Below are 19911 nucleotides of genomic sequence, written 5' to 3' on the forward strand. Positions count from 1 at the left end.
TAAATTATATATATGAAAAATATATACATTAAAAATCTATATACGAAAATATTAAACCCATCGCTTCGCTGACAGATACCACTTTGCTGTGATGGAAAATCAAAAAGGTAAGAAAAAAAAAAAGGATTCCGAGTGAAGGGATAACCAACGTCGCAAGTTGGCGTTTGCAGTTTCGCCACGTTGTACACATGCAGCAAGAAAAAAAAAATCATATATATATATATATATATATATTTTGTCACAAACCTTCCCGGGAGTTCCCTGAATCCACCGTAGTTTGATTTATTGAAATCCATTAATGCGTTCTCAAGTTATAACACGGCAGAAAAACACGTGTGTGTGTGTGTGTGTGTGTGTGTGTGTGTGTGTGTGTGTGTGTGTGTGTGTGTGTGTGTGTGTGTGTGTGTGTGTGTGTGTGTGTGTGTGTGTGTGTGTGTGTGTGTGTGTGTGTGTGTGTGTGTGTGTGTGTGTGTGTGTGTTTAGTGCCAGGGCCACAAGAGAAATATCAGATTTTTGCATCTATTGGTAAAAGGAACAGCATGTGTATGTGTACATATTGTGCGAATTCGCACCCACCGGCGTGCGAACGGCCGCGTAACTCGAATCGCGGCACGTCGCCCACCGGACGGACAATTCTGTCGTGACCCTCTCGGACCAACGCCGGGAGGTAGTCACGGGTGGGCCTTTCGACCTCACCACAATCGTGCCAATCGGCCACCCGCGTAGGATAGGGTTGTTTGCCAAACTCGACCTACCTAAGTACCCACGCGGATGGTAAACCGGGCGATCGTACCTCGCTGCAGGTCGACTCCGGACACGAGCCGCTTGGGCGGCCCGTTCCGTACTATCCGGATAACCGAGCGGTGTTATTGTCGACCTGGACGGTTCCGATTAATTACCGGGATGTTGCACCCACTACGAACCCCTTACGTGAAGCAAGATGGAGGGTCAATAGAGAAAAGACAAAGCGAAACGGGCACAGTTCAACAAGCAAGCCTTTTATTTCCCGGCACACGGAAAGCACGTATATACAGCCATACAGAATCAAAATGCACATAAAGCAAATGTAAGAGCTAAAACCGACTACGCGCACACACAGCAACACTTATACAGTTTTACTTCACAGACGGCGCCAACACACATTTACACAAAAGCAAAGGAAAGCCACCCTCACAGACAAGGAGGCAGACAGGCCCGTAGGCCAAATGTGCACGCAACCTGGAGGAGCGGCCAGGTCCGCGAGACTGGGGAGGTCTTACCCGCATCCTCGTGACGCGTTGGTGGGCAAGCCGCAAATGTGGCCGCGCCGCTGTGCCCCGACTCCGTGCCCCTTGGCGGGTTTCGTTGGAACGACGTTTGGGGTGGGGTGGGAACGGGGCCCCCTTTTGCACTATCTCAGCGCGGGGGGAAGGGGGAATTGTTGATGCCCTGGGGGAGGGGAATGGCTGGCTGGCTTGGGTCCCGCGACGAGTCGAGCAATCCCCCACACCGCAACCTCGTCGCCGACCGCCGTCCTTCCTGCCTCGGACCCGAGCTCCCTTGCTTGCAGTTCCACCGTGCGCACTCGACTCGACTCCACCAACGCAATGCTCCTTGTCCCCCAAAAGCAACCTCTCGACGACACTCTCCAAGCAACTCCAAAACCCAACTCTCTTTTCGACGACACTCTTCAAGCAACTCCAAAACCCAACTCTTTTCAATTCGCCTTGCGCTCGCCTTTTTATAAGCAGCAGGAGCAGCCAATATGCAAATTTTAGGATCAGAACGCGATTGGAAGTGGGGCCACGCCGCCCCCCCCCCCCCGGTCAGCCATTGGTCGGGCAAATATTGGCGTGAACCTCTCCTGATCCTAAAATTTGCATATACGGACTTCACATACACACGCTTGGAGGTGGGGCCAAGCCGCCCCGCGCTCGCCAAATGGACGGAGGAGAAGTGGGCGTGAAGCGTTTCTGATCCGAATTTCCCCTCGGAAAGGCCGCCATTCGTGCTCGCGGCTCGGTGCGTTCGGCACCAATCGCCGAACGGGCTTGAGACAGCCTGACGTTCACTGTTTACAGGTGGTGCGGTTGTTGGTTGTGAAGGAAAGAGGCGAAGGTGGTGGAGGGTTTTCGGTGGTGGTTTGATGGTTATGGTGTCGTTTGGGAACGGCGGTGAAGCGATGTTTGCGGGATGGAGTTGTGAAGGTAAGGGTCGTGGCTGTTTGCGTTGTTGGTGGCTTCATGGTCGAAAATAACAATAGAGAAAGAAAAAATGGCTAACTCAAAGCGTCGCAGCCTGGATGAATCACACAAATTCCCTCTATACAATGGGTTTGGGCTAACTGCACCTGTACCGATGAAGATATCTCACCTGCAGGCCCTTTATGGTGTAATGCGAATTTCCACAGCCGTAACAATATATAAACACAAACACAAACACAAACTTTTCGGTGTATAATCGCATTTTTTTTTTAATTGGCAAAGTTAGGGTTGCGGTTAATAGAAGGGTAGCGAAAAAGAAAAACCATGGGTCTTAACAAGAGAGTTGGTGTCAAAGCCACCCATTGCTCGCCTGTTTATACATTTATCGTTTTTAAAAGACTAGTCTAATCATATTTTTTATAAAGCATTGCAGTGAAGTCTGATCCAAATAATTTTAAAGCAATATATGTATTTGTATATTGTAATCAGTAAAAAAAGTGTGGTAGATAAAAACATTCGAAAGGAAATAACTTGCACCAAAAACTTTAACATTTTCACGCTCACGCCGGGGGTATCGCTATAACTCTGTTTTTCGAACAGGCGAGCTAAAAATGATCAATGCTGAATTTCAATTATATTCCAAATGTATACTAATATTTTAGTCGTCAGAACTGCTGTCAAGATAAATTTCCCATTTTAATTATGAAAATCGATTCAGGTTAAGAGTTTGTACAGTGTTTTATGAATCATGTGCGGAAGTCAATTAACTAAAAAACCTGGAGACGACCGAAGTTTCGGTGCGTGATGTTGATGGAGGATCGCGGCTCTGAAAATGCAATTAAATACAAAAGAGGAAGAACACCTGGTCTCGCATTAAAAGAAGAATTATTCACGAGAGCTAAAGTCTTTGGCGAGGACACTTGCAGATTGAGGATATAATAACTTTATAAAGAGCGATTCACATTATTGGTGATCAGGTACTTATGCGCGGTTAAAAAATTAAATAAATGCGAACTTCAAAGATGCTCAGAAATCTCAAAAGCGTACCAGCACAACAGAGGCTTTTATGGAAGGTTTTCTCATCTCGTGTAGATGAGATTCTTCCGTGATTTCAATATTTAAATGTACAAAATTAAGTTTATAAATTATTTATCTACGTGTGTGTGTGTGTGTGTGTGTGTGTGTGTGTGTGTGTGTGTGTGTGTGTGTGTGTGTGTGTGTGTGCATGTCTCCTCCATAACTCCAAAACCAAAAAAAAAACCCCAAGCATCCTGAAACTTTGCATGCATGTGAAGAAAACTCTAAGGAAATGCAAGAGTGAAAATTGGGTGTTTGGATTAATTAAAACACTCCATTTGAAGATAATTAACAGGCGATATTTAATTATATCCTTCATCAGGCGATCCTCTGCCACCTTGCTCTCTCGGCTCTCAAGGCGTTTCCTGGGTAACCTCGCTGGGGTCTGAAGCAGCCAAGATTTTTGGCCTGCTCAACGATGCCTTGACTTGGAACAGGCCGCAACTATTGCTGAACGATAAAGTTGGGTTTTTTTCCACTTTCCTCAGTCATATTATCAAAAAAATGCCTGTTCATCAGAGCCACAAATCACTGTATACATCACCGTTGTAAGTGCAATAGTTTTCAAATTCGGAGCTTGGAGCGATTTCATGCATTATATGATAAGATTTTCCATGATCTCCTCTCACGGACCAATTAAAGAATATCATCGAAATATTATTTCGGTTTTGAGGATCGGGTATCGTCCGGACTAAATAAGTGTCGAAATCTCGAGTGAAATCTGATAATTTAAAGAAATAACGAGTCTTATAACGAAGCCGATATACCGATTCACTTCAAGCAAGCTCGGCTATGTTCCTCCTTCAACAAAGATACAGAAGAAAATGTGAAATTTCCAAAACATTAAACTTATCTTGTTCTACTGTTTGGAGAATTATATCGCGTGAACAAAAAAATTTCGGAACGTAACAAAATTAACGAGCTTCATTGAGCTGTGCGATTTAATGCATTCACTGCTCGACCTCACACCCTGTCGCCCAGAGGGACTGCCTCTCCATAGCATCTGCCAGATCTTTATCTATATTTTAGGAGGTTTCGTGAGGTGCTCAAGAGGGAAGCAAAGGAAATCTGGTTTAAAAAAAAAATTAAAACGTTTGTGCGGACCTCAAACTGATGTACCACGTGCCAAGTGCACAGACGAGCAGGCAAGATGGCGGATTACCTGCAATGTTTATTTCACGGACGATTGAACTTTGCGATGTCTCCAGGGTTGTTGTGCATTAAGCAGCAACGCTTTTGTGGATAAAATCATTATTTGAACAAAATCATTTTATTTCATCAACTGCTGTGTGTGCGGTGACCAGCTTCAAAGTTAAAGGGATCCTACATGATATGCAGTGACAGCCTGGCCCATCAGTTCCAATCAACCATTAAATTGGAATGCTGGCATGAATGCTGAAGCCACTTGCCACTTGTAGCCACACTGTAACACCTTACAGTCGATAGCAGTGCTGCACTACATCCCTCTGAGCAAATTGTTCACTCACTGTGGACACTTTTGCCTGCCCCGTCACCCTGAGCGAGTGGTTGTGACATAACACCTGATTTCCCAGCCGTTTGCAGTATTAACACGTTTTCTGAATTACCAAGCCAAATTGGTTTTTTTTTGTTGTTTTTTTTTCCACCTGTTACATGCAGGTGTTTATAAAGATCAATATTTGTGAACATATCCCTGAAACGTTTGTATAAATGCAATGTTGTTTTTCGGTAAAAGCTACTCATAGTTTTTGGGTTGTTGCCGATATCAGCCAAGTGTGTGTGTGTTGGTCATAAAGCCTCTATTTCCATCTCTCATCCTTGCTCGACCCCTCCAAATACAGTGCAGCACCCTCCTCCCACTCTCCACTCACCTCTGTCTCCCTCTGTGTATGTCTCGGGCCATATCCGGATGGTGGTTATGCCTGGACGGGGTTTGTCCGGACAGGGTTTATGTCCGGACAGGAGTTTGTCTCACGACATGTCCAAGCGATGTTTGTCTCCGGCCAGCCCTGTTTCCAGATGCATCCAGGCGGTGTTTTTCTCTGGACACATCCACGCTGAAATTAACGCTCCACCGCACATCTACCTTCCCTTCTTCTCACCTCACACAGTCTTCCCTTCCCCCACCCATCCTCACTCGCACTCCCTCCCCATTCCACCCTCTTTTTCTCTCTCCCCCTTTACTATTCCCGGCAGCAAAGCAACGGGTGGTATTTGTGAGTCACAATATAATTTATAAGCTATGTTGTAAGTTTATCACTTTTAAGATAAAAAAAAGATCCAAGGCAAACACGCTCGCGAAGACGAAGAAGACGCTCAGGAGCCTCCGGAACGAAGGGAAAAAAAAGCCGTTTGCGAGTGTCTCATCTGGAGTGAACGTTCTGAGAGACAGCTTACAGATGAGTAAGATGCATACAAAGCTGAGAGGTACATTAAAAATCGGAGTGGCGATTGGGAAAGCAAAGGAGCACGCTCGTAGGTGAGAATTTTTTTTTTTCGTGAGTTCCAAACCATTTCTGCTGTGACTCATTGGACAACTTAATTTTAAAAAAAAATTGTGAAACCCTGTTTATTAACACCCCAAATATAGCAAACAAGAAAAACAACAGCGAGAGCGTCCTTCATGTTAAGCTGTGCACCAAACCTCTCGCAACTCACTCTCAGCTTGTCCCACCCTTCTTGACCCATCTCCGTTAGAGGGAAAACACACTGGTTATGTTCAACGAGCGAACGGATGCTATCGGTCTCTGGAGAGAAAGAACCGCTACAAGTCTAATAATGGAGCACCCACCTCAAATAAGCTTGCGTGCAATGTGACGATCAACACTACTGGTCACGAGAAGGACCGATTCACAGTCATGCTTGCCTGCACCGCAGACGGCAACAAGCTTCCTGCGTTTATCATATTCAAAAGGAAGACAATTCCCAAAGACAAGTTTCCAGCCAGTGTCATTGTTTGTGCACAGCAGAAGGGGTGGATAGATGAGGGACTGGGTGTGCACGGTCTGGACTAGTAGGCCAGATGGCTGTCTCAACCGACGACACAGTATGTTAGGCCTGGATGCGTTCATTTGTCACAAGACCGACGACACCAAAGCGCTGCTCCGTCGGACCAACACCAATCTCGTCGTCATCCCAGGTGGGATGACATCGCTCCTGCAGCCTCTCGGTCAACCTTTTGGATCGTCATGGTGTGGGAGGAGATACCGTCAGACATTATCAAGCGAGCTTTCCTGAAATGCTGCATCTCCAACGTGGACGGCACAGAGGACGACATCATTTGGGAGGAAGAGGCTGCAAATGACGGTAACAGTGACATGGACAGCGACGGGGAATTGCTCTATCCTGATTCGGGCAAGGCGTTACATGCCGTCTTCGACGAAGAAAGCATCGATGAGGAATTTCCTCGGGTTTAGCTGAAAGGCTTAGGTCAAGCCTAAACAGCCCTTTTTAGGACCACAAATCCACAACAAATATGTATAATGCCGGTATGAATCCCCTTTCTTCCTTTTTGTATAACAAAAATAAATAAATAAATAAACAAACAATTTTTTCAAAAACATCTTCTTTCTAATATTAAAAAGACAAGAAGAAAAAATAAAAACTTCTTGGTATCCTCTCCTCTCTCTTCAACTTCTTGAAAATGAGAATAAGACTTAGACGAAACGAAGCGGACATGGGAGCATGTTGATACCACCGTCACTTTGTTCCGTACAAAGGCATTTAGATCTCGATTAGAAAATAAAATAATCAATATATTGATTCAAACAGGGATGTGGTTAATAGACCGTGAAATACAGTACACAGTTACCCGTTGAAAAATCAACGGAGTGCTTGGTTGAGATGCTGATGTTGAAGCTGTGACCTTTCCTTCCAGATATTTCCTCTGTTGCTCTTGATGGGCTGAATTGCCATCAACAGATTTGTGTTTCTTTTTCAGCATCTGAAAATAAAAATAGAAATTAACAATATCTAGGGTACTGCTGAGGGTACCACAGCATATTTTGCATGTGCTGTGGAAGCACATGGGGAGGAGCGTGTGTGCCGTGGTGCAGTCAGCGAGTCGAGATAAACTTATCTTCCGTGCATGGAGAGCGCTGTGGGCTCTCTGGGTGGGGGAGAGCACTGTGGGAGGGCGAGAGAGAGAGGCGGCGAGGGCGAGAGTGGAAAGAGAGAGAGAGGGGTGCGAGGGCGAGAGAGAGAGAAGGAGCGAGGGCGAGAGAGAGGAGGCGAGGGCGAGAGAGAGGAGGCGAGGACAAGAGAGAGGAGGCGAGGACGAGAGAGAGGAGGCGAGGGCGAGAGAAAGAGGGGCGAGGGCGAGAGAAAGAGGAGGCGAGGGCAAGAGAAAGAGTAGGCGAGGGCGAGAGAAAGAGGGGGAGAGGGCGAGAGAAAGAGGGGGAGAGGGTGAGAGAAAGAGGGGGCGAGGGCGAGAGAAAGAGAAGCGAGGGCGAGAGAAAGAGGGGGCGGGGGCGAGAGAAAGAGCGGCGAGGGCGAGAGAAAGAGAGGCGAGGGCGAGAGAAAGAGGGGCGGGGGCGCGAGAAAGAGAGGGGAGGGCGAGAGAAAGAGGGGCGAGGGCGAGAGAAAGAGGGGCGAGGGCGAGAGAAAGAGGAGGCGAGGGCGAGAGAAAGAGGGGCGAGAGAAAGAGGGGCGAGGGGAGAGAGAGGGCGCGAGGGGAGAGAGAGGGCGCGAGGGCGAGAGAGAGGGCGCGAGGGCGAGAGAGAGGGCGCGAGGGCGAGAGAGGGCGCGAGGGCGAGAGAGAGGGCGCGAGGGCGAGAGAGAGGGCGCGAGGGCGAGAGAGAGGGCGCGAGGGCGAGAGAGGGCGCGAGGGCGAGAGAGAGGGCGCGAGGGCGAGAGAGAGGGCGCGAGGGCGAGAGAGAGGGCGCGAGGGCGAGAGAGAGGGCGCGAGGGCGAGAGAGAGGGCGCGAGGGCGAGAGAGAGGGCGCGAGGGCGAGAGAGAGAGGGCGCGAGGGCGAGAGAGAGAGGGCGCGAGGGCGAGAGAGAGAGGGCGCGAGGGCGAGAGAGAGAGGGCGCGAGGGCGAGAGAGAGAGAGCGCGAGGGCGAGAGAGAGAGAGCGCGAGGGCGAGAGAGAGAGAGCGCGAGGGCGAGAGAGAGAGGGCGCGAGGGCGAGAGAGAGAGGGCGCGAGGGCGAGAGAGAGAGGGCGCGAGAGAGAGAGAGGGCGCGAGGGCGAGAGAGAGAGGGCGCGAGGGCGAGAGGGCGAGAGAGAGAGGGCGCGAGGGCGAGAGAGAGAGGGCGAGAGAGAGAGAGGGCGCGAGGGCGAGAGAGAGAGGGCGCTAGGGCGAGAGAGAGAGAGAGAGGGCGCGAGGGCGAGGGCGAGAGAGAGAGGAGGCGAGGGCGAGAGAGAGAGAGAGGGGCGAGGGCGAGAGAGAGAGAGGGGGGAGGGCGAGAGAGAGAGGGGCGAGGGCATGGGAGAGAGGGGCGAGAGGGGCAAGGGAGAGAGGGGCGAGAGGGGCAAGGGAGAGAGGGGCGAGAGGGCTAGGGCGAGAGAGAGGAGGCAAGGGCGGGAGAGAGAGAGGGGCGAGGACGAGAGAGAGAGGGGCCAGGACAAGAGAGTGGGGGCGAGGACTAGAGAGAGGGGGGCAACGGCGAGAGAGAGGGGCGAGAGCGAGAGAGAGGGGCGAGAGCGAGAGAGGGGCGAGAGCGAGAGAGGGGCGAGGGCGAGGGAGAGGGGGCGAGGGCGAGGGAGAGGGAGAGAGGGAAAAGGGCGAGAGGAGAGAGGGAAAAGGGCGAGAGGAGAGAGGGAAAAGGGCGAGAGGAGAGAGGGAAAAGGGCGAGAGGAGAGAGGGAAAAGGGCGAGAGGAGAGAGGGAAAAGGGCGAGAGGAGAGAGGGAAAAAGGGCGAGAGGAGAGAGGGAAAAGGGCGAGAGGAGAGAGGGAAAAGGGCGAGAGGAGAGAGGGAAAAGGGCGAGAGGAAAGAGGGAAAAGGGCGAGTGGTGAGAGGGAAAAGGGAAAAGGGAAAAGGGCGAGAGGGGAGAGGGAAAAGGGCGAGAGGGGAAAGGGAAAAGGGCGAGAGGGGAGAGGGAAAAGGGCGAGAGGAGAGGAAAAGGGCGAGAGGGGAGAGGGAAAAGGGTGAGAGGGGAGAGGGAAAAGGGCGAGAGGGGAGAGGGAAAAGGGCGAGAGGGGAGAGGGAAAAGGGCGAGAGGGGAGAGGGAAAAGGGCGAGAGGGGAGAGGGAAAAGGGCGAGAGGGGAGAGGGAAAAGGGCGAGAGGGGAGAGGGAAAAGGGCGAGAGGGGAGAGGGAAAAGGGCGAGAGGGGAGAGGGAAAAGGGCGAGAGGGGAGAGGGAAAAGGGCGAGAGGGGAGAGGGAAAAGGGCGAGAGGGGAAAGGGAAAAGGGCGAGAGGGGAAAGGGAAAAGGGCGAGAGGGGAGAGGGAAAAGGGAAAAGGGCGAGAGGTGAGAGGGAAAGGGAAAAGGGCGAGAGGTGAGAGGGAAAAAGGAAAAGGGCGAGAGGTGAGAGGGAAAAAGGGAAAAGGGCGAGAGGTGAGAGGGAAAAGGAAAAAGGGCGAGAGGGGAGAGGGAAAAGGGCGAGAGGGGAGAGGGGAAAGGGAAAAGGGGATATGGGAGAGGGAAAAGGGCGAGAGGGGAGAGGGGAGAGGGGGAAGGGAAAAGGGCGAGGGAGAGGGGAAAGGGAAAAGGGCGAGAGGGGAGAGGGGAAAAGGGCGAGAGGGGAGAGGGGAAAGGGAAAAGGGCGAGAGGGGAGAGGGAAGAGGGAAAAAGGAAAAGGGCGAGAGGGGAGAGGGAAGAGGGAAAAGGGAAAAGGGCGAGAGGAGAGAGGGAAGAGGGAAAAGGGAAAAGGGCGAGAGGGGCGAGGGCAAGAGAGAGAGAGGAGGTGAGGGTGAGAGAGACAGGAGGTGAGGGCAAGAGAGAGAGGAGGCGAGGGCAAGAGAGAGAGGAGGAGAGGACAAGAGAGAGGAGCGAGGGCGAGGGTGAGAGAGAGGAGCGAGGGCGAGGACGAGGGCGAGAGAGAGGTGAGGGCGAGAGAGAGAGACAGGCGAGGACGAGAGAGAGGGAGGCGAGGGCGAGGGCGAGAGAGAGAGAGAGAGAGAGAGAGAGGGCGAGAGAGAGAGAGGCGAGGGCGAGAGAGAGAGAGGCCAGGGCGGGAGGGCGAGGGCGAGAGGGGGCGAGGGCGAGAGGGGCGAGGGCGAGAGGAGCGAGGGCGAGAGCGAGAGGAGGGAGGGCGAGAGGAGGGAGGGAGAGGGAAAAGGGCGAGAGGGGAGAGGGGAGAGGGAAAAGGGCGAGAGGGGAGAGGGGAGAGGGAAAAGGGCGAGAGGGGAGAGGGGAGAGGGAAAAGGGCGAGAGGGAGAGGGGAGAGGGGAGAGGGAAAAGGGCGAGAGGTGAGAGGGAAAAGGGCGAGAGGGGAGAGGGAAAAGGGCGAGAGGGGAGAGGGAAAAGGGCGAGAGGGAGAGGGAAAAGGGCGAGAGGGGAGAGGGAAAAGGGCGAGAGGGGAGAGGGAAAAGGGCGAGAGGGGAGAGGGAAAAGGGCGAGAGGGGAGAGGGAAAAGGGCGAGAGGGGAGAGGGAAAAGGGCGAGAGGGGAGAGGGAAAAGGGCGAGAGGGGAGAGGGAAAAGGGCGAGAGGGGAGAGGGAAAAGGGCGAGAGGGGAGAGGGAAAAGGGCGAGAGGGGAGAGGGAAAAGGGCGAGAGGGGAGAGGGAAAAGGGCGAGAGGGGAGAGGGAAAAGGGCGAGAGGGGAGAGGGAAAAGGGCGAGAGGGGAGAGGGAAAAGGGCGAGAGGGGAGAGGGAAAAGGGCGAGAGGGGAGAGGGAAAAGGGCGAGAGGGGAGAGGGAAAAGGGCGAGAGGGGAGAGGGAAAAGGGCGAGAGGGGAGAGGGAAGAGGGAAAAGGGCGAGAGGGAAGAGGGAAAAGGGCGAGAGGGGAGAGGGAAGAGGGAAAAGGGCGAGAGGGGAGAGGGAAGAGGGAAAAGGGCGAGAGGGGAGAGGGAAGAGGGAAAAGGGCGAGAGGGGAGAGGGAAGAGGGAAAAGGGCGAGAGGGGAGAGGGAAGAGGGAAAAGGGCGAGAGGGAAGAGGGAAAAGGGCGAGAGGGAAGAGGGAAAAGGGCGAGAGGGAAGAGGGAAAAGGGCGAGAGGGGAGAGGGAAGATGGAAAAGGGCGAGAGGGGAGAGGGAAGAGGGAAAAGGGCGAGAGGGGAGAGGGAAGAGGGAAAAGGGCGAGCGGGGAGAGGGAAAAGGGCGAGCGGGGAGAGGGAAAAGGGCGAGCGGGGAGAGGGAAAAGGGCGAGCGGGGAGAGGGAAAAGGGCGAGCGGGGAGAGGGAAAAGGGCGAGAGGGGAGAGGGAAAAGGGCGAGAGGGGAGAGGGAAAAGGGCGAGAGGGGAGAGGGAAAAGGGTGAGAGGGGAGAGGGAAAAGGGCGAGAGGGGAGAGGGAAAAGGGCGAGAGGGGAGAGGGAAAAGAGCGAGAGGGGAGAGGGAAAAGGGAAAAGGGAAAAGACCACAGCAAGGGAGCGAGCTGACCAAGGATTACACTGCCTTGACAAAGGACAATTAAATAAGGTCGTTAATTATCTTCAAAAGGATTGTTTGAGTTAACCCAAACACCCAGTCTTCACTCATGCACTACCTTGGAATTCCCTTGGTGTATGTGCAGAGATTGGGGCCGTGAGGTTTCACGGTTTTGGAGTTATGGAGGAGACGGACAGATGGACACACACAGGCATTTATTAGTATAGATTTATATTAATATTTTGTCATGAAAACAGATCCCACATAATGGTGCAAGGCAAACAAAAAAACAAACAAAAAAAACCTTCCCTTGCAGAAACTGCTGGCTATTAATACATTGCAGCAACTGTGAGTATATTTATATTAATATGTTGTAATGAAAGCAGACAACACAAAACGGTGAAAAAGCTAATTACGTACTCAATTGCTGAAAACAAAAGACCCTTGTGGACTGTATCCCCGTGTACTGCAAAAGCAGGTTCGAGAGCACGGCGTTGCGCTCAATGAAGTTCCACTTTCTGTACATTCCTTGATCTTTTCTTCACCCAATATATTTGTCCGAAAAGTTGAAAAATTTAACTTTCATGCTTTTGCTTGAATAAATAAATACGCTTGGTTATAAAAATTGGACCACCTGTCCTGAAGCTTACATGAATGAAGTGCAAGACAATCAACCCCCCCCCCCCCCCGCATACCCCCTTGGACCATGAATTTTTAGCAGCGTCTCGCGTAGCGAACGCTGCTCATAGAGAGCTCGGCGTTGTTGTTGTTGTTGTTCTTCTTCTTCTTCTTGTGAAGACAAAACCTTAATCTCTCGGACTCGGCTCTTGTGTGTGTATATATATATATATATATATATATATATATATATATATATATATATATATATATATATATATATATATATATATATATATATATATATATATATATATATATATATATATATATATATATACATGTGTATACATATACATATACATATACATATACATATACATATACATATATATACAAGATCCGGATCTCCTTAAATACTGAGCACATGTACACATCCTCACATAGACGGTGCCTTTTGAGAGCGTCTATCATGAACTTTTAAATATATTCGGACATTTGCTTTAAAGTTTCGAAAAGTTCACGTTGCTAATTAAAGATTATTCCATTTATCGTATTGTAATTTCGTAAATACATTTATTTCGTAAATACACGATATATCGTAAATACGTAACTACATTATGACGCATTTCGCTATTGGCTTAATCAAGGCACGTGACGAAATCTCGGAAGTTGTTTTTTTTTTTTTAATTAAAAAAAATTATTTTTCTTTTCGCCGACAAAACCTTGAGGACACTGCTCATGGACACATTTGTCCTTGTTTTTTAATGCCATGAACAAGCGTTGGTACATCATGGGTGATGGTTGTGGTCTCGTTTCATTCAAATTGTGCCTGTAGTTCGGATAAGAGAGTTAATACCTTTTTTGGGGGGGGGGGTCAAACACCCCCCCCACCCCCGGCACAGACTACCTTAACGAGTGCAGATTTTGTTGCAGTCAATAAACTTTGGTACATCATGGGTGATGATGAAGGTTGCCATCAAGCTTCATCAAAATTGTGCGTGTGGTTTTGGAGAAGAAAGCAAATACCTCTTTGGAGGGGGGGGGTCAACACCCCCACCCAGACCCCTTTAATGATCACAGATTATGATGTAGTTGATACATTTTGGTCCATCACTGGCAATGAAGGTTGTGATCAAGTTTCATCAAAATTGTGCGTGTATTTTTGAAGAAGAGAACAAATACCCATTTATTTATTTTTGTTGGGGGGGGGGGATAACCCCCTCACCGTAGACTCCCTTAATGAGCACAGCCGCAGATTTTGATGGGGTCAATAAGCCTTCGTTAGGCACAAGATGTGAAGCTTGTGGCCAAGCTTCAACAAAATCATGTGCTTGGTTTTAGCGATAATGACTGAAGTGTTTATGGACTTACTGATGGACAAACTATCTAACTAACTAACTCATGACTGGCTGACTTGATCACTCACCTGCAGACACTGCTTGATCGCAAAAGCTCACCCGACTGAAGTTCAGGTGAGCCAAAAATCAGTTTTCTGGCAAAAAAAAACCCAATAATTCAGATTTCGACACTTATTTTGTTCACAAGATTCGATTCTCAAATCAGCTATAATATTTTGATTCTATATTTTAATTAGTCTGTGAGAGGAGATAATGTTTCCAAATCAGGGCATGTTTGAATGTTGAAACAAAATTTTTAGCGCTTTATCGTTAATAAAACATTGTGGCCTGTTCCAACTCAAAGCATTATTGAGTCGACCAAACAATATGGTGAATTAAGACCCCAGAAAGTTGAGAGAGGGCTGACTAAGGATGATGCCTTGCAAAAGCATAATTTAAAAAGCCCATTAATTATCTACAAAAGGGGTGTTTAAATTAAGCCAAACACCTAATTTTCATTCATACACTCCCTTTGAGTTCCCCAAGTATGCATGCAAAGTTTCAGGGCTCGAGGTTTCATGGTTTTGGAGTTATGGAGGAGACTGTTACCGACCGGCCGGCAAACACAACTCTGTATGAACACCTTCACAGAATAAACAGCTGGAAAGAATAACTTGAACACTGGATGTTATCACGAAATATTAAATCAAATCCCCAGAAGTTGTACAACTTGTCCGGAGGGGGAAGGGGTGGGGGTGGAGGGGGGGTGGAGGGGGGTGGAGGGGGGGTGGAGTGAGGGGACACTCCCTTACCGCTCCCTTCATCTTTGTCCCACCAACATATTTTACTACGTTATCTTACCAACTGGGGTCTTTTTAGACCCCAACTCAGAAACATGAAATTTCATTAAATCTTACGTTTCACATGAATGAGGAAACAATTATTTTGATTGGATGATGTTTCAGTGATAAAGGAAGCAAACATCAGCATTAAAAAAAAAAAACATTGGAGGCCTTGATCGATGCAAATATCATTTTAGGAAATCATGTGCATCAAAAAATTGAACAAAAACAACTGGGGTCTTTTTCGACCGCAGAAAGGATTTGCTTGTAGCTCTGTGCAGCAAGGTGGGATCTTAAAACATCATATATATTTATTACCGGCACATACAGGTAAACAAACTAATAAAATATTAAATACGTTGTAAAACAAATGTAGAAGTAATGCATAAAAATGTATGCCTGGGGTCCAAAAAAGACCCATGTTGATAGGACTAGCGTTAAGGAGCAGGTGTTGCTTGTCGATTGGGGTAGATCACGGCAGCAGATTTCAGCCAATGTGGATTGTAGATCACTGCAGGGTCATTCCGTGCCAACTCACCTAAATTTCAAAAACCTCCCCAGTTCACCTCCTCAGATTTTGGTGGAAAAATTGTTAAATGTAGATCTATATGGCTCTACCCACCATGCAAAAGATTAGCTTTCAATTCCTCATAGTTTAAAAAAATGTCTCTCTCGAGAGACCTTTGAAATTTGGCCCTAAAAATGCCACATGTGAAAAACGCATTGTTTTCCAACTTCAGTGGCTTATAATTTTATAATGGATGCCTCGAGAAAGCTAATATTGCAAATATTTATGAATTGGCATCGAAATTTTTCAATTATGGCATCAGATAGCTTCTGGGATGCATATTTCTCACTCGATAGGAAGCTAAAAATGGCTTTTTGGCCAAAACGATCAAAAAATAAGGTGAAACTATCGGAGCCCTCCTGAAAATATGGAACTTAGAATTTTTTCCTCATAACACAGTGATTATAGGGTCATTATCTATCCATAGATACATTTTTGCTGGGATAATACAGTTAGGTGATGAATTATAAAAGTTTTAACGTAAGCCTTTGCCTCCGAGGGCTCTAAAATGGACCAATTTTGTCCCCTGGTTTGACCATGTGGCTCGGTGTTTAGGATCTTCATTTTTTTTTCTAAAGATTGCCTCATATAAGATGCGTCTACTGACCAAATAATTTTATCTAACGCCCATGGCTTCATAGTAAAATTAATTTTTATTTACATGCACGTTTTCTTTATAATTATTCACTTTTTTCATATTCAGAAGTTTATAAATCTTAAATGGAACTATCCAGGAAAGACTTACTGCAGAATTTTATAAACTGGTATACAAAATTTCAGATTGTGGGATCAGAATGTCTCTAGAAAGCACATACTCCTAGTTTTAGGAAGCCAAATATGGCAATTTGGCCCACTTGGTACAAAACAAGGTGAACTTGCAGGGGTGCAAGAGGCTAAATTATGCTTCTTATTAGACACTAGCTGAAGTACCCGGTAATACCCGGGAAATTTGCTGGTAAGACTAAGTGCCTATTCTTCTTCAGTTCTTCAGGAGACGTCAGCAGAGAGGGATGTTCAGAGAAGGATCTGCCCGCGACAGAGTCAGGCAAGCAGAATCAGCTGCAGAGATAGAGACTCGCCTAACTGCCCATACATCTGCCCGTAACCGAGCCAGGCAAGCAGAGTCAGCTGCGGCAGATCTCTCGGCAGCAAGGTGAACATCCCTCTCTGCTGACGACTCCTGAAGAACAAAACGATTTGCGATTTTACTTGTGAGCTCCAACTACGTCAAAATTATAACCGTTCATGAAGTAACAATTGGGAGACATGTATTATGAAACGGCATACCTGTGAACGCCTCTGTCGCTGTTGCCGTGCGCGTGCAGTTCGAGAATTCAAATTTGTTCGCTTTCGCAGTGGCATAATGTTTCGGGTTTCAAAGCTGTTATAACAGGAGGAGAATGTGCATGTTTAAAAAGTCAACAAATACTCACATTTTGCATTTCAAAAACCCTAGCGTTTTTCAGCTGAGTCTGCTTGCCTGGCTCGTTTATGGGCAGATCTCTCGGCAGCTCGGCGAGTCTCTATCTCTGCAGCTGATTCTGCTTGCCTGACTCGGTCGCGGGCAGATCTCTCGGCAGCAAGGGGAACATCCCTCTCTGCTGACGTCTCCTGAAAAACAAAAAGATTTTCAATTTTACTTGTGAGCTCCAACGACGTCAAAATTATAACCGTTCTTGAAGTAAGAATTGGGAGACGTGTATTATGAAATGGCATACCGGTGAATGCCTCTGTCGCTGTTGCCGTGCTTGTGCAGTTCGAGAATTCAAATAACAGGGGGAGAATGTGTATGTTTAAAAAGTCAACGAATACAAACATTTTGTATTTCAAAAAACACTAGCGTTTTTAATCATGAAGCCTTTTGTTACGATTAATACACCGGCGCACTATTCGAAAATAACATCACGTTCAACCACCCTCCAGGAATTTTTATGGAAAGCCACTGAGCGCATCCTCTAGCTGAATGTTCGGTCTATATGTGTGTAAAGTTTCATCAAGATCGGTTCACTGGTCTAGGAGCTTATTGGTTACAAACAAACAAACAGACAGACAGACAAACAGACAGAAGGACTGCCATTTATGTAGTAGATTAGTGATAAGGATGTTATTTATTCATAAATACATGCAAATGATTACTTTCGTAATTGATTGCAAATTATAAACTAGAGGGGGAGCACTCGGTAGAGTGCAAAACCTCCGCCGCCAATATCAGGTTCACTCAAGTGAACCTGATATCCTATTCATTCAATTTGACGTCAACAGTGCTCACAGAGTTATAGTTTGCAACTTTCCCTTTTACTTTTAACTTTTACATACTCAATTTATTCGTCATAACTGGATTCCTTGAGACAAATTGATTTTACGTGGGTACATCCACCTGAAGTTCCAAAATCAGCCGCAATTATAATTTTGGCATGTTTTTTTGTTGGAAATCACTTATAACATGAAGAAATGCAAAAAAAAAAAAAAAAAAAAATCCAAATTTTGTTGAAAAAAATTTGCACATTTCTTTTCTCTAACAATTTTTTTGGACGGGGGGGGGTTGGAAATCACTTAAAACATGTAGAAATGCAAAAAAAAGAAATCGAAATTTTGTTGAAAAAAAAATGTTGCAAATTTTTTTTTTTTGGGGGGGGGGGTTGGATATCACTTAAAACATGTAGAAATGCCAAAAAAAAAAATTCAAATATTTTTTCAAATTGGCCGCCATCGCGGCCATATTGGATTTTGGACCAAGTCCAAAATCTAATGGCATGATCCTTGAACCAGATCTACCCCCCCCCCCCACCAAGTTTCGTCGAAATCCGTCGAGCAGTTTTTCCGTAATACTGTTCACAAACAAACAAACAAACAAATAGAAAGGGGTGAAAACAGTAACCTCCATCCATCTTCGATGGCGGAGGTTAATTAGAACAAATTTGATCAGTTGAGTAGCAGCTTTTTTATTGATAGATATACAGAGACAATGAATATTAGTAATTTTTATACCTTAGAAAACTCTTTAATGACCTTTCATCTTTTATGACATTCATTATCATGATTATCTAGCACTCAGAGGCACAGAATTTTACATCTTAGAAAACAGGTCTTGAACATGCTTCAAGTCATGCTGTGACAGTGTTGGTACTGATGTCCACCAGATTTAATGTCAGGGGCCTCAACCACACAAAGAATGTCGAGCAAAGCACCCAGCATTGATCTTTCTTTTTTTGTGGAGGCCATGAGAATGTGTTAGCCCTTCCTTGCTTCATGAAGTTCACAAACACATCATTTTCATCATTATTTCTTGTTACAATGTTCCCAATGAACCATTTTCTGTCATAAACACAAGCAATATATTTCCCAGCATGGTATACATCCAGTTCAGTAAGGGTTGGGACTAATAACTGGGACAGATGAGCTTGTGTGGTTTCCGGTCCTGTGCATACTGTTGATGATACAGCATCAGAAGAAACCCTTCTCATCTCCAGACGTGTTGAGGAGATTGGCAGGAAACCATGGTGTGACCGTGTACCAGCAATGGTTGTTGCTGCTCTGAAGCGCTTCTCAAGGTCATACTCCATTGCATTTTGTTGGATTTCTTGTGATGTCACAAAGAAGAATTTGATCATGATCTAGGCAAATACTGTCTTTTGAACTGAAAGCAATTCCTGATCTCCATGAAATCAATTCTTGTGACTTCTTCTCCAAAGCAGTAACTTGTTTTAGCCCAACTTGTATAATAGGTCTAGTGACACTCCTGGTCTAAATTTGGTTCCAACAGTGCATCTACTTGTCAAACTTGTGCCACTGGGCCCAGGTTTTTCTGCATCCATTTCCTTTGTTTCCTCATCTCCTTTGTTCGCCAAACAGACAAACAGACAGACAGGTTGACTGTGCTGCTCCAAGTGTTGCGACAGACCATTACTCCATCTCGTGGTGTATGTCATAACTAATGACTTCAAATAGAGAACTGTAGGACATCTTTTTTTTTAAATTAAAACCCAAGCATATGTTTGGATTATCATTACAATAATTTATTGTTGAATAAAAAAAAAAAATGTACTTATAATTATTAATTTATGAGAACAATAATCTAAGTTGCTACACAACCTCAGTTAATGCCCCCTGCATATTCACCATTTTTGGTCAAAGTGGCATTTTCAACTTCCTACAGATAGAAACATATGCATTTATCAGGCATTCTGATAACAGATCCTTCAATTTCATATGCCAGTTTATAAAAATCTGCAGAATCACTTTGCTCGAGTGTTCAGTTTCAGATTTATAAGCTCATGAATATGAAAAAAGTGAATAATTATAAAAAAAACGTGCAAGTAAAATTTTTTTATTTTAATATGAAGCCATGGGCGTTCGATAAAATTATTCGGTCAGTAGACACATCTTATGTGAGGCAATCTTTAGAAAAAAAAATTAAGGTCCTAAACGCCTAGCAACATGGTCTAACCAGGGGACAAAATTGGTCCATTTTAGAGCCCTCGGAGGCAAGGGCTTATGGTAAAACTTCTATAATTCATCACCTAACTGCATTATCCAACAAAAATGTATCTATGGATCGCTAATGACCCTATAATCACTATTTTATGAGGAAAAAATTCTAAGTTGTTCCATATTTTCAGGAGGGCTCCTATATATAGTTTCACCTTATTTTAGCTCGTTTTGGCCCAAAAGCCATTTTTAGCTTCCTATAGAGTGAGAAATATCATCCCAGAGGCTATCTGATGCCATAATTGAAAAGTTTTGGATGCCAATTAGTAAACATTTGCAATATTAACTTTCTAGAGGAGTTCATTATAAAATTATAAGCCCCTGAAGTTGAAAAAAAAAAATGCGTTTTTCA

At 46.6% G+C, this 19911-nt stretch overlaps 1 protein-coding gene across 4 annotated transcripts in view; it reads right to left on the reverse strand.

The window, feature by feature from the left end:
• Nucleotides 1–19911, reverse strand: part of LOC147033640 (uncharacterized) — a 53762-nt gene that overhangs the window by 15531 nt on the left and 18320 nt on the right. For 3 of the 4 annotated variants that reach the window (XR_015055572.1, XM_085871708.1, XM_085871710.1), the window contains 3 exons: nt 16552–16682; nt 16359–16452; nt 7051–7182 (listed from right to left, as the gene is read on the reverse strand). Coding sequence is in view for 3 of the 4 variants with exons in the window: in XM_085871708.1 (XP_085727834.1) it covers nt 7051–7182; nt 16359–16452; nt 16552–16682 (357 nt within the window). In the remaining variant the exon portion in view is untranslated. The remainder of the gene's footprint in view (nt 1–7050; nt 7183–16358; nt 16453–16551; nt 16683–19911) is intronic. The other variant, XM_085871709.1, reaches the window with a different exon arrangement.

This window comes from Eptatretus burgeri, chromosome 2, assembly GCF_056783735.1.
Source record: "Eptatretus burgeri isolate ZD-2024b chromosome 2, Ebu_testis_v1, whole genome shotgun sequence".
NCBI classification, from domain to species: domain Eukaryota; kingdom Metazoa; phylum Chordata; class Myxini; order Myxiniformes; family Myxinidae; genus Eptatretus; species Eptatretus burgeri.